The 14,475-nt window shown below is 30.9% G+C and overlaps 1 protein-coding gene across 1 annotated transcript in view; it reads left to right on the top strand.

The window, feature by feature from the left end:
• The window catches only part of LOC142333136 (mediator of RNA polymerase II transcription subunit 12-like protein), a 138,272-nt gene extending 125,462 nt beyond the window's left edge, over positions 1–12,810 (top strand). Inside the window, exons 35-39 of the mRNA XM_075380069.1 lie at positions 913–1,093; positions 2,115–2,254; positions 4,942–5,192; positions 10,583–10,741; positions 12,388–12,810. Coding sequence (XP_075236184.1) covers positions 913–1,093; positions 2,115–2,254; positions 4,942–5,192; positions 10,583–10,741; positions 12,388–12,627 — 971 coding nt within the window. The 3' untranslated portion in view covers positions 12,628–12,810. The remainder of the gene's footprint in view (positions 1–912; positions 1,094–2,114; positions 2,255–4,941; positions 5,193–10,582; positions 10,742–12,387) is intronic.
• Positions 12,811–14,475: the final 1,665 nt, after the last annotated feature.

Here is a 14,475-nt window from a genome sequence, read left to right on the forward strand (position 1 = left end):
CTTGAAAACAGTGGGTCCTAGCTCAGTCCTTTGAAAAAACTTTTCAGCCCCTTCTGCCCATCTGATCTTACCACCCATCAAAGTGTAACATTGGGGTTCTTCGAGGGCACTGTTATGGGTAGGGTGCAATGGGGTGTTCTTTTAATATATCGGCAATTGTTTGCCGATTATATCGGCAGATGAGAGTATATGTTAGTAGGGGAAAGGTAGCTGTTGAAAGCTAACATTTATTAGGTACACCCTCAACCAACCAAATCTCAGTTATCTGGAAATTTAGTTTTAATTTGATCGTTTACCTTATTTTACCTTTGTTAGTTTACACCACAGTTCTGGGACAGGTTTGGATTTTGTACCTTTTTTAGTTGCATCAAACGCAACACTGTGGCAGTTCTAGGACAAGTTTGGATTTTACTCATCTTCTTAAGTGCACCGAATTTGTCAATTGCATCTGTCTCAGAATCAACATATCGTTTTTTAAATTGTGCAGTTACTCTGAACAGGGGTCGGAGATTAGGTTTGTAACAGAAGTCTTAAGCATTTTTTTTTGTGTATGGATTTGTTATTGTACTACGGGTTAATTGCAACAGAAGCCTCATCTGTATACTGCTGATGGAGTAAAAAAGACAGTAAATAACAAACTCACTGTCTCCTTTTAACAAACTAAACATATTACTAAAAAAAAAAAATTAATAACGATATAATATATGCAATCTCTTTTGCTAAGTATTTCAACAAGCACCTTTAGAGAAATTATTTAATTTTAAATTTATGAACTAACCAGCATACAATAACAGTTAATTTTTACACTTACATGTGTTTGGGATTTTAAACTGCTTTAATTTTTTTTAATAAATGTGTGATTTCTAATTACATAACTTTCTGTAATTTTATTATTATTCTTTTTAAATACAGTTGTGGGTGGAGGGCCTCGTTTCGAGAGACCTGTAAATCAGTCAAAACAAGCATTATCGAATATGTTGCGTATGCGAATGCCTACTAACCAGTATATGTCTCAACAAGCTCAACCTGGCCCACCACAACAACCACAAGGATTTCATGCTGGAAACATCGCACCAAGACAGCAATTTATTAGGTAATATCTAGTTAAAACAGATTTATGTTTAATTTTTAAACAACCAAAATACAATCGTGAAGAGTGGGTTGAATCTTATTTTAGTAACATTTTTGCAGTCAAAACTGCATCAACTATAATTGAAATAAGTTCATATAAATTTAACATTTAAAATTACAGTTTTCCTTAAGTTATTTAGCAATAATGTTCTTTGTAGTCATAACAGATCCAGAATGAGTTTTACAGTTATTTGATCTTAACCAGTTCTGCCAACTTATGTAATCACTATACATCTACCATTGATGAGTTTATTTTTACTTTTTAATATACGAGTATGAAGTATTTCTTCAATGTATATATGTATTTATTTTTCTCATTATTAATTTCAAAGTTTACTATTTATATTGTTAAACTTTATCCTTTACATAGTATGTTCTGTGATATTAAAATGTTCTTTATATATGTTGTGTATTGTGACCATGGGGTTTCAACATAAATATTGTTGAAAAAAGGCTTCTCTAGGTAGATTTTGATCGATCTTTTTTTTATTATTTTGATAAGAAGAATATTCCTATGAAGTGTAGGAAAATCTGAAAAATAGACTTTATATACAGGGAATTTGAAAATATATTCAAATTCAATTGAAGTTTAATTTTGCGGTTTTACAAAACCTCAAGTTAACCATAAAAGAAAGAGAAGACAGGACAAGTCTGACAAGAAGACTGACAAGTCTTGTCAGTTTCTGGCTAAAGAATCTAATCAGAAATTATGCAGCCTTCTACATATTTTTTTATAGCTAAAATATTTACTACAATACTATTTACTTACTACTTACACAATATTTGATCAACTGCATTCTTTTTTTTATCATTTTAATTTTATACTGTTTTACCACAGGAAGTAAATCCAATTATATACAAAGTTGATCTTGCCCAATATTAAATCAACCATTCTGAATTTATTTTATGATATATCATTTACTTTTAATTTTTTAGCATTTTATATTAGTGATTTTTATTTTTGCAATTTCTTTTTAATGTAGGCAACAGCTTAGAGCTCAACAAGGTATGGGACCAGCTGGTATGCAACCTCCACCAAACCAACAGCCGCCCGGAATGTTTCAACAACCTCCTGGTCCTGCTGGTGCTGCTACTCATATGTACAGTAACATGCAACAACAAGGTATCTAGATCTGTTACATTAGTTTATCTGCTTCTTATTTCCCCTTTTGTCCAATACTTTTCTTTTTTTTGTTCATTTAAATTTATCCCTCTCTTATGTATTTTCATTTTCTCTGTAAATAAATGAACTCATAAAGGTGCATTTATATTTTAGAAAGATTATCTGAAGATCTGGATTTACTAATTAACACTTAGTCGTTAGTATAGCCACCAGAGAGGAATTAGAATCCTTAAGTTAGTCCATAGACAGGCCCCCGCCAGATAACTCCAAAGATATACTATTTCAGATTTTAGCACCATAGCATGGAGGATTTGGTGAGGAGAATACCCACAGAAGTGAAAAGAGGAAAAGATAAGAAAAAGGAGGGGCCGGCAGAATGATCTTTGTTTGGAAAATTGCAGCATAGGACAAACAACTTCACCCTGAGGAATGCTCTAGGCTCCTTCCATACAGCAGGCACCCATTCTGGATTAAATTTCTCAGATGATCGTGGCATTTTTACTCAGATCAAAGCAGTAAACCGCTGATCAATCGCTTTCCATTGACTGTTAAATATACACTGCAAGAAAAATTTTATTTCCTCAAGGAATTGAAGAGGAATCTGTTCAGCAGATTAGATTTTTAAGGAAACATCTGCCTATCCTTGGAATAGGTAACCATTTAGTTGTAATTGAAAGAATGGAAGAATCCATTTGAAAATATAAAAACAAACTATTTTTTTTTTTGAATGGCCTTATGAAAAACTAGAGTTTTATTAATGCAATTTTTATTTAAGCAATAAATTATTTCTCTAATATTTAATTCAGATCAACCCCTGTCTCTACACATAGCAGTTGCTGAGTTTTTGGCAGCTACATTACAGATCAAAATCCACCTATTGAAAAATCACTCTAGGTATTGTGATGTTTTCGTATTTATTTTTAGGTTCAATTAAACCTACTGTTATCAATATATCTATATTGTTAATACATGTGTTAGATGTTTTGAATTGGCTTTCATTTCATGAAGCCTTCATATTAATTGCATTTTGTTACATTTTTGAATTTTTTTTAATAAAAATGTGTGATAATTAATAAAAAGAAATGATTTTGTTTGTGACATGAATTTATTGACAGTGAAAGTAAAATAACATATTCTAGTTGTTAAAAAAGAAGCCTGTAATGATGATTCAAATTTTGTATATCTTTTCTTTATATCTTGAATAAAGATATAAATATTTATGAATATAGTAGTCTGTGAATGAAACTATAAAATGGCACTAACTGTTCTTTTGGGCAACAATTTGTTCTGTTACATTCCAGTGTGCATTGACTGTACACTCCAGTGTACATTCCACTGTGTGTACATTCCAGTACAAGGGCTGACTATGTAGTCAGCCCTTGTACTGGTGCTTTTGTAATTAGCAGAGTCTTTCTTTTTTCCCTTTCTTAGAAATTGAAGATGTAAAGATTTTTCTGTTTACTTTTTTAATCCATTCTCAGAAAATCATTAAAATTAATGTCAGTTAATTAGTTGTTTAATAAATAGTTGTTAATTCTTTAATTTAATATATTTATTTAATTAGTCCAATTAACAGACTTCCTAGATCAAATTAAAATATGATTCTTTTTCCTGTAGAGTTCTTATTTTCTCTGCTTTAATGTTTGTTATCTACTACTTTTTGTGGTTTATATTCATGAACACATATGAATTCCTTAACAATAGTAATATTATGGCAAGACATGTATTTACACCACTTTGTTTTGATAACTTAGATTTTTTCAGAAGGGCAAAAATTCTTCTTGAATATCAAGTAGGGCCTCTGGAGTCCTAATGGAAGGTTGCCTATTTTTTCATTTTGCATTTGAAACAAACCCTGCTGTATGCCATATTTTAATTGAATTGTGTATGTGCTATTCTAATTTTCTGTGAATATCTGACCCTTTTCTTGAAAGGATCCAGAACACACATAAGCTTCCACTAAAGCAAACATTTCCTCGATTGAATAAGACACTTTAGAAAAACACAACTGCAAAGAATGAGACTATACTGTACTGAAACATGGATAATTTACAACTGACATCTATTGATGAAAGATGTACATAACCTATAATTGTGTATGCACATATCCAGCAATATTAGCTGATCTAAGGGTGACCTCAGATAACTAGAGTTTGATCCAAGATGATCATTCATACAAGAAAAAGGTCTGGTAAATATATTTCTGTATTTACAGAAATACATTTATTTTTTTTATACATTTATTTTTCTATTTATCTTTTTATTAAGTGTGATATGTCCATTAGAACATAAGATTAGAATCATATTTCTATTATGCATGATAAACCTTTGTAATTGACTACAAAGATCAGTTTGGATAATCAGCATTCCACTGGATGTTTAAGTTAAAAGATTGGCGCACAACAAAGAGAAATTGAGAATAATGTCAAATCATTAACTGTGGTAAAAAAAAAAAATTCTTATGCCAAGATAGCTCTCTGAGACTGAAAATACATTTATCTGTTCATTGTCCGTGTGTTCACACTTATAATTTTAATTTTCTTGAGTCGTGAGGTGAATACTTTGAGAGGAAAGTATTAGTAATAATATTATGATTAGAAGTATAAAGTTATTTTGTGCAATTTTAATTTTGGTCGTGAATTCTTATAACCGATTAACATTTTACGATTGAATTTTTTTTAATGTAGATATGATGTCCAGTATGGGTCAGAAATACGGAGCAGCTGGAGGTGGTGGCCAAGGTGGTGGAGGTGGTGGTATGTTTCCTTCACAGCAACAAACTCCACAACAGCAGGCTCAGCAACAAGTCCAGCAACAGCAGCAGCAGCAGCAGCAGCAACAGCAAGCACAACAGCAGCAGCAGCAGCAACAGCAACAGTTTGGTATGAGACAACAGCCAGATTATATGCAACAACGTGTTAGACCACCTTATCTTCAGGTAAAATTAATCTTGTGTCTGGCTCCATTTAATGTTGATGTGTGCTCATTGAAAATGTAACTAATCCTTTTGCCATCACCGACTTCTCCCATGTTAAGTGTTACTATTTAGGCTTGGAGATGATTAACTGATGAGACAAGTTTATCCTTTTTCTGAAGATATGAATTATTGTCGAGTTAAAAAAGAGATAAGCTCCTATTAAACTTTGAATTATTGTAGATATAGTGGAAAGATTTGAAAAGAGGAATCTGCTATTTAAATGAATGAATAATTCTTATATACAATTCTCAATTCTGTATTGGGGATTACCGTTTAAATAAAATCTAGAAAAATTTGGCAGAAGAAAATCATTAGATACAACATAGGGAGGGACAAGTAAATACAAAATCTACAAGCAATCTTTTAAAGATCTATAATTAATATGATTCTTCATTATTTATGTAAGAAACTTAAATCGATTAGGCAAGGGAACTAAACTAAACTGTAATCAATTACTTGTAGGCAGACAGGCTTTTTTTGTTCGAAATTAGACTCATTATTATGATATAAGAAGTGGAACGAGTAGATTTGTGGACATCTACAGAACAATGTTATTTGAATGCAGGTCAGTTTATCTAGAATTATATTAATTGAGTAATTACTGTATAAATTGGTACCTGTGGTAAAGTAATTATTGGTCAAGAAAAGTTTGTTCTCTTTTGAAAAAATTCCCTTTCTTATTTGGTAATTAATTGAGCAAAGTGAGGTCCTGTTTTAACTTTATTTTTTGGTATTTCATATTTGTTTGTTATGCAGTTACAGCCAAATTAATTTTTCGATAATGAACAGATTTTAGAATAAGGTTCCTTGCTGTTAGCCAAGGAATATAGATGATATTTTATAAAATTTTCTGTATCAAAATAGCAATTTGAACAGATGTTGGAAAGTACACAGACTTTCAGCTCATACTGAGTTACGATCTTTATTCTTTTTTTTTTTTAATATTTGTTGTGTATTTTTTTTTCATCTTTTATGACCGCATAGGATCACTGTAGTCAATTCATTATCCAAGTGTCTTTGAAGGGATTGTTCGGACTTTGTAGTCCGACCAGTACTTTTTCATACGTTCCAATCTCCTTTTCTGGTGTTGAAAATGTTTGTGTTGTGAGTTTCTTTCTTGTGAGTATGAAGCTATTGTTTTTACCCCCGATCTTTTCATTTAATTTTTATCTTCTTTGTGGTGACTTCTGGTGTAAGACTAATTTCCTTTGGATCCTCTCTTATTTCTCTGATCCATCTGCATCCTATCTTGTTTTTCAAGGTGAGATTGTACTGTAACAGCTGTTTCAGAAGTTTTGAATCATGCGTCCTTATTATGTGTCCTGAGAATCCTAGTCTCCTCTTATGCATGGTATCAATGATGGTTTCTAACTCTTTGTACACAGCTTTGTTGGACACGATTCACCACTGCCCATCTCATCTTTCTGTGTTTTTTTTTTAATGCAGGTTCTTCTAATCCTTTCTGGGGTCTATCGGTCTTTGTTTGTTCAGGTGGAAGAGTGTTTCAGCTGCATATGTGGCTTCCAGTTTTATAACTGTGTTGTAGCATCTTATTTTTGCATTTGTGGATAGACTTTTTTACTGTAAGTGTACCAGGTTAATTTGTGTACTTTAGGTAGTTTGTTTGGATTGAGGTTTTTTCGTTTAATTTGTTAGTTAATATTTCACAGAGGTATTTAAATCAGGTTATTATTTTGATTTTATTACCATTTATATTTACTTCTTTTAATTATGTTGGTTTTTGGGGCATAATTTCTGTCTTTTTGAATGATATTTTGAGGCCAATTTTATTACAATGTTTGGGAGTTCTAATATCTCTGTTTTAGCTTCATCAATGTTGTTTGCTAGCAGTGCCATGTCCTCACTGAAACCAAGGCATTTATTTTGATTTTTTGGCCTTTTTTTTATTTTTGGGGAACATTTTATGAGCCATTCCCTCAATACCAATATCAGAGCGTATGTTCAGAGCGGTGAGAGTCCATCGCTTTGGCATTGTCCTGTTATGATCTCAAATGGTTCTGAGAGTTCATTTCTAAATTTCACTTCTAATTTAGAGTTTGTGAGGGGGTCTGTCTTATCATGTTTATTGATTTGGAATGTAGCCCAAGGTGTCATAGAATTTTTAGTAGGGATTTTCTGTGGATGCAATCGTATGCTTTCTTGAAGTTTACAAATATCATCACCATGACCCTGCATCTTTTTCTGTTTAATCCACTATTAGCTTGAGACTCATGATCTGGTCTGGAGAGCTCTTCCAGAGTCTGAAACCTACCTGGTATTCTCCTAGTTCTTTCTGGAGCTGTAAACCGATCCTGTTGAGGATGATCCTTGAACAAATTTTGTATGTTGTGTCTAGGTGTGAGATTGCCCTGTAGTTGTTGGGTCTGATTTTACTGTATTTTTGTGAAGTGGCTGTTGTCCAGTGTTCTGGTAGTTCTTTGATACAGATGTTGACAAGCTGTTGATGAAGGGTAATTTTTTTTGTGTATTTTTGTTGTGAATTTAATTAAAAATTAATGTCATATTGAAATATATTACTAAACATTTTAATATTTATGAAATATTAATATTTTATTTAACTCGTTAATGAGTTAAAAGTAGGAAGATTGTTGTACTGTAGCTAATCTTATCTACAAAGTGTGTAGATTATATTTCATCTCATTTAATAGTGTGCCTTTATTTTATAATTACTTACTGTATTTATTGCTATTATTTAACATTAATGAAATAACATATTATTTCTTCTAACTTGCTTTAATACAATACTTTACTATCTTTTGGATTATTTTTTGGTGACAAATTATTAGTGATAAATTATATAGTGTAATATGCGGGTGAAATTGTAAGAAGTGTGTAGCTTCAGATTGTATGACAGGAATGCTTTGGTTTATTCCATGCTAATCACATTGACATGAAGAGTAAAGATGATAAATTTAATGTATGAAAGTAAAAAATGGTCATGTTTTAAAGAGAAAATAGTTTTAGGGGGGGGGGGAAACGAATAACTGGCTTATGCTTGGACCTTGAAAACTTGGTTTAGATGTAGTGATGATGAAATATTACTAAAAAGGCTACTGCTAGAAGAGGTGTGTGTAGTGATAGGTGGGTTAAATCATACTTAATAGGTAGGCGTTATAAAGTCAAGATAAGTGGTGCCTTTGGTATACATGATCATATAAGTCATGATGTACCACAGGGTCATTCCTTCGTTCAATACTTTCATTTATCTATATAATCAACGTTTTGTTCAGGGACAGTTTTACAACTTTTGCAAACAACACTGCTTTATTATATGAAGCTGATTCAGTACATAATGATATTGAAGAGGATATTGAGAAGAATATATTGGGGGCTAGTTAAAAATCTCACTGAAAATAGCCTAAACAAATATATTGTCTTTCAGTTAAGAGTTATATCGATTGATACATGAATTTATAAGATATTGTAGTTTTCAGTGTGGGAATAATATAACTGTGTTACTCAATTGAAACATTGAAGTATTTATATTTATAATATAACTATTTTAACTTGAATACGAGGGCTGTCCAGTAAGTAACATACATTTTGAAATAAAAAACCAACCAAATAAAAAAATTAATTTTATTATATACATTTGAAAGGGGAAAACTACTTTTCTACACAGTCACCGTCTAAACGAGGCACTTATCATAAGATGTACAAGCTCTTCAATTCCTTCTCTGTAGAACCTGCCGCCTTGGATTTTTGGCGCCCATCTTGCACAAATCTTGTGATAACCAAGCTTCCCTGATACAATTTTATGCAGTAAACTTTGTGAAATTTGGGAGAAATGAAACGAGAGTTCCGTAATTGTAATGCGGTGATTTTCACAAATTTTATCGTTCATTTTCATCGTCAGTTCATCAGTCACAAGGCTAGGCTGACCACTGCGGTCCTCATTATGAACATTGGTGCGGCTATTTTCAAACTGAATATACCATTGCCTCACTCCACCTTCACTCATTATTCCATCAACGTACACCTCACAAAGTTGCCAATGAATGTCAATTGGTTTTAGGTTTTTTGCCAGTAAAAACTTAATCACTGAATGCACCTCACAACTCGCAGGATTTTCTATTGAAGCTCACATTTCAATAATTCACAATGAACAAAGTAGAAAAATCACAGTTCACATGCTATGACAGCTTGATGCGTACTGAGTGTAGAAACATTTTGATGCCAAGATGGCGGTTCTATCCCCACCCATCTCCATGCTAGGCACAAAAGTAAGTTACTTTCTGGACCGCCCTCATATAAACTTTTGATAGAAAGATTGTATGACTAAAATTAAAAAAAAAAGTTTAGGTTAAATAAATGTTATTTTAAGTCTTGTCTGATAAATGTAATTAAATGTTATTCTTTATTAAACTTACCAGTTTCCATATAATCAAATTTTTCTTTAAATAAAAATCCAATTCCAGAGAAAATACATACAAATGTATAAAATACAAATATATGCTGCATCCATTTGGGCTAACCATTACATTACAGAAATCAAATAGTGGCCGGAAGCCGGCGAAAGTGCGTTGAAGAAAACAAAAATGGTTTTGTCACAGGAAAAGTCTTGGCTATGGTTTTTTGGAATTCTAATGTTATGGTGCTGATAGACTATCTGGGAAAAGGCAGAACAATCACCAAGGAGTATTACACTTCACTGTTTGACCAATACAAGAATTCTATTAAGGTTTGACATCTACATCTTGCCAAAAAGAAAGTGCTCTTTCAGTGCGATAATGTGCCTAAACACACATTTCAAGTTCTTGCTGTAAAATTTCATAACCTACACTTTGAAGTGCTTCCATGTGTGCCACATTTAGAAGATTTGGCTTATAATGATTAATTACTTCCTCTTACCAAACTGAACAAATAGCTTACTAGATGAAGATTAACTTCAAATGATGAGGTCAAAGCTGAGACAACCATTTATTTTGCAAAAATTGAGATCTGGACAAATCACATAATACTAACGAAATTAAAAAGTTGGAAAATAATTTTTCTAAATGTATCAAATTACAAGGCTACTATGTTGAAAAATCAAATAAGAACTTTCTAAAAAAATCTTGTATTTTCCTTGTCAAGCCGTGCTTGACAAAATTTTATTTTCTCTAACTATATACAATTCAATAAACAAGCTGGTTTATTTTTGTATGATGACCTCTGGTGATAATTTCAGAAGGAAGGGAAAATTAAAATATTATTACAAATGTTAGTTTTAATGGGACAGCTCCACATTTCATGTTATTTTAAATAATAATGCAGTACTATATTATTTTTCCAGCATTAAATAAAATTAGGGCCTTTTAGTGTGATTATTTTATTTTTTGTGTCTACAGGCACCTAATGTAACAATGAGCACAATGGGTGGTCCAATGAGCCAAACCCAGCCGGCTCCTCCTTATAGCAGAACCAGCCAACAACCTAATACTCATCAGCATACGCATACCCAAGCTACGCAGCAACAACAGCAACAACAGCAGCAACAGTTTCAACAGGTATTCTTTACAAGTTAATACCCTTAACAGTTTCAACAGGTATTCATTATAAGTTAATACCGTTACGTAGCTACCTCTTTTTTAAATTTTGGAAAGAATTTCTAGTATTTATTTTTTTTGTACTTAAAGTAAAAAAATTAACATATATCTGTGTTTTTAACAGCCATTTTATATTAATCCTATAATAAATAAGTTAGAAATTTTGAAAAACTGTTGTATGAAGAAATAGTACAGAATGACTAGGTGTTATGTTGACAACTGCTTTAAATCTACAGTAGCCTGCAAATTAGCAAACATAGGGAATTTTTTGTTTATTTCTATGTTGTGTCTACTACACTGCTTGACCTCATCCAAATTAAGTTTTCTGTGTAATTTAAGTTTATTGTTTGGTTATGTAGCAATTTTAATGTATAATTAGTGTTTTGGGAAAGTTTTTTCATTTTTTTATTACAAAATCATATTTTCATATTTTTTGTTCTGTGAATCTTGAGTATATAATAATGGACATAACTCTTAAGAAAATGTTCAAAAATTGTTTCGCTTTCTGAGCATACCAGCATGACACAATGACAAATATCTTCTGAGTTTGGTGTTAAATTGAAGGACAGTGAATGCTGTTTTAAAACAATCTAAAGAAACTGGTTCTTTTTCACCTCAAAGAAGGTAAATGTGGCCATAAATGAAAAAACTTCTCCAACACAAGATCGGTTATTAGTGAGAAAAAGTAAAATTATCTGCTGTAGATTTAAATCAAGAATTAGCAGCGTATGGAACAGATTTACACATGAGCTGGACGGAAAGCACATTGCCAGCTAAAAAGCAGCTTTTGCAAAACACCTGCAATGCGTAAAAAAAAGCAAAGGATCTTTGGGGCCAAAAAAAAAAATGGACCAAAGAAGACTGGAAAAATGTTATATTTTCCAACAAGTCACATTTTTATGTCGAGGGGCAAAGGGTTCCATACATTAGAAAAGGATTTCATGAAAATACGTCACCGGCTCATATCCAATAATTGGTTAAACATCTCCAGAAAAAAACATGTTTTGGGGTTGTTTCACATTTGAAACATGACTTCCAGTAGATGGATATGTTGTAAAGCGATGGATAAATCAAGATTTTGAAGAAAAGAATTATGATACGCTTTCCAAACAAATTCTCACAAGGCAATGGAGTGTTCTAACAAGATTTGGCACTATGCCATATTACCAAAAAAGCAGAAAAAGTTTTCAAAGAATGAAAAGTTAAGGTGCTTCTGTGACCAGGCAACTCCCCAAACTTAAACCCAATAGAATATCTTTGGGCAATAGTAAAAAGCGACTGAAAAGTGAATTGTACCACAAATGACCTCATTTAAGGAATAATATCGGTATGGTTTCATGATGAAGAAATCAAAAAAGTATATAGTACGCTTTTTGAATTGATGCCAAAATCATATATGTGAGGTGATTAAGAATAAAGGAGGACACATTAATTTACAGATTGTAAAGGTATGATTTTTTTCAAATAAAGTTACTTTTTATTGAATAAAATAACAACTGTGTTTGGATTAATTTACGTGGTACTGTACTTTAATTATTTAAATAGTTTATCTAACTTTTTTTTACTTGGTGAATATTTATTCATTATTATTATTTTTTGTCCGATAGCAAATGAATCAACAGCGCCTGAGTGCTTCAATGAGACATCAGTTATTGGCAATGCAGCAAAATCAGCAACAGCAACAGCAGCAGCAAAATCAGCAACAACAGAACCCGCAATTAATCGCACAACTTCATAGACAATTACAGCAGCAACAGCAGCAGCAGCAGCCTACACAGCAGCAACAAGGACAACAAGGACAAGGACCTCAGCATAACCCATACGGTCACCAACCTCCACCTTACTGATATTAGATTTAATTAACATTATAATATCTTTTCTTTTTGTTATTTATATCTGAGGCAAAAAATATTATTTTATTTTTGGATGGGATGGAATCTATGATTAAAATTTTATGTTCTTTTTGATGTGATATAATAAACTAATTTTTATTTAATAATAATTCATTTATTTTACATTAGTTGCGATCAAATTGAAATATAAGCGAATATTTTACTTTAATAATAATCCCCTTCATGTTGGATAACTATCTACATTGAAATTTATCAAACTAATATTTGTATATATAGCTGCTACCTTTTTTTTAATTTTTTTACTTTCCAAAAATTTGTTTCCTTATTAATTTAAATACAGGCATGTAAAAAAAAACTTCTGTAAAAAAAAATGTATTTTTGATTATAAACTCTTTTTCATCAAGAATTTAATGAAATTTAGCGGATGAATTTGTCGTTGATTGAAATTTAGGTCATTTCTGAACTTTAAAAATTTACTAGAAACCCTAATCGTCTCAGAATATTTGTTTCTTGGTATTTATTCACTTAGAATGAATTTTATATAAGAAAATTAAACAAATTATTAATTATTTATGCAGATGAACGTTTATTTGTGTTTTTATATCGATTTGAAAATCTTTATTTAATACTACAGGAATATAAGGTAAAAATAATGCATATAATTTATAGCTTTGATAAAAATGTGTACTAAAAATCAAAGCAAGTACGTATTTTTTTCTATTGAATAAACTATATTTTTGTTTTTTGTAAATATTATTTTTAAATGTTATATTTCTTGTGTAATTTTATGTGAAATCTATTAAAGTTTTAAAGTATAAAAAAATGCCACATTTTTCAAGATCTTTGTACAACATATTCCCTACATAAAATAATAAACTTAGTTTTCTCATCAAAATTAGTTGTCAGAAAATGTTTCTGTTATAATACAACCCTATAAAAATTTGTATTGTAGTAAAGAGTTAAGATAATTTAACTAGTAACATTACGACAAGCGACTGTAAATTTTACATGTTGACAAAGTTCTTAAAAATTCATATAAGTTTTTTACTTAATAAAGTTTTAAGTTTTGTTTTCACTAGATGAAATCTGTATCTAATCCATGTGGTATATGGGCAAATGCTCAGAAGGGTTCACTTAGTGTTTAGTTTTCTTTTTAAATGCAGTGTTATATTTTGTTGATTGTTACATTTTTAAATTATACCTCAGACAGCCTTAGAGAATTGAAAAATAATTTTTCTTTTGGCAAAATTTGTTATTTATAAAAAACAAACGAATGTTTTTTAAACTTAAAAAGTTTTGCGTAGCTTGCAATATTAAAATCATCATTATTAATAAAACATATTTTGATGTATTGTAATTAGGGTAAATTTTTATATTAATGATTTTTATTTTTAAATAATGGAAAAATTTTATTATTTATCAGATTTTAAGATTTCATAAATGTGGTTTAATGTAAAAAAGCCTGTAGTATAATACTTGTAAATATTTTCATCCAGACTCCGTCTAAAGAAAATGGTGACTGTATTTTGGGTAGTCACAGGAAACACCTGTTCTGTAGGCTAGATAGTTTGTGTTAACTCTTATAATATGCATTACCTATCGGTATGAGTTCACAATCACCAAATATTTCTAAAAAGCGTAAAAAGAAGTTAGCTCTACCTTTATCATATAATTTTTTTTTTTCAACAGGCAAAACTTTTTATTTTTGTCATATCTCTATGTAATATTTGATGAAGTTATCAATTATGGAAAGAGGAGTTCTTATGAAGGGGATGTAGAAAGTTTTTTTTTTATTTTGCAAGTACAAATATAATAACAATTGATAATTTTTATAAAAAATAT

This window comes from Lycorma delicatula, chromosome 12 (genome assembly GCF_047948215.1).
Source record: "Lycorma delicatula isolate Av1 chromosome 12, ASM4794821v1, whole genome shotgun sequence".
Lineage (NCBI taxonomy): Eukaryota > Metazoa > Arthropoda > Insecta > Hemiptera > Fulgoridae > Lycorma > Lycorma delicatula.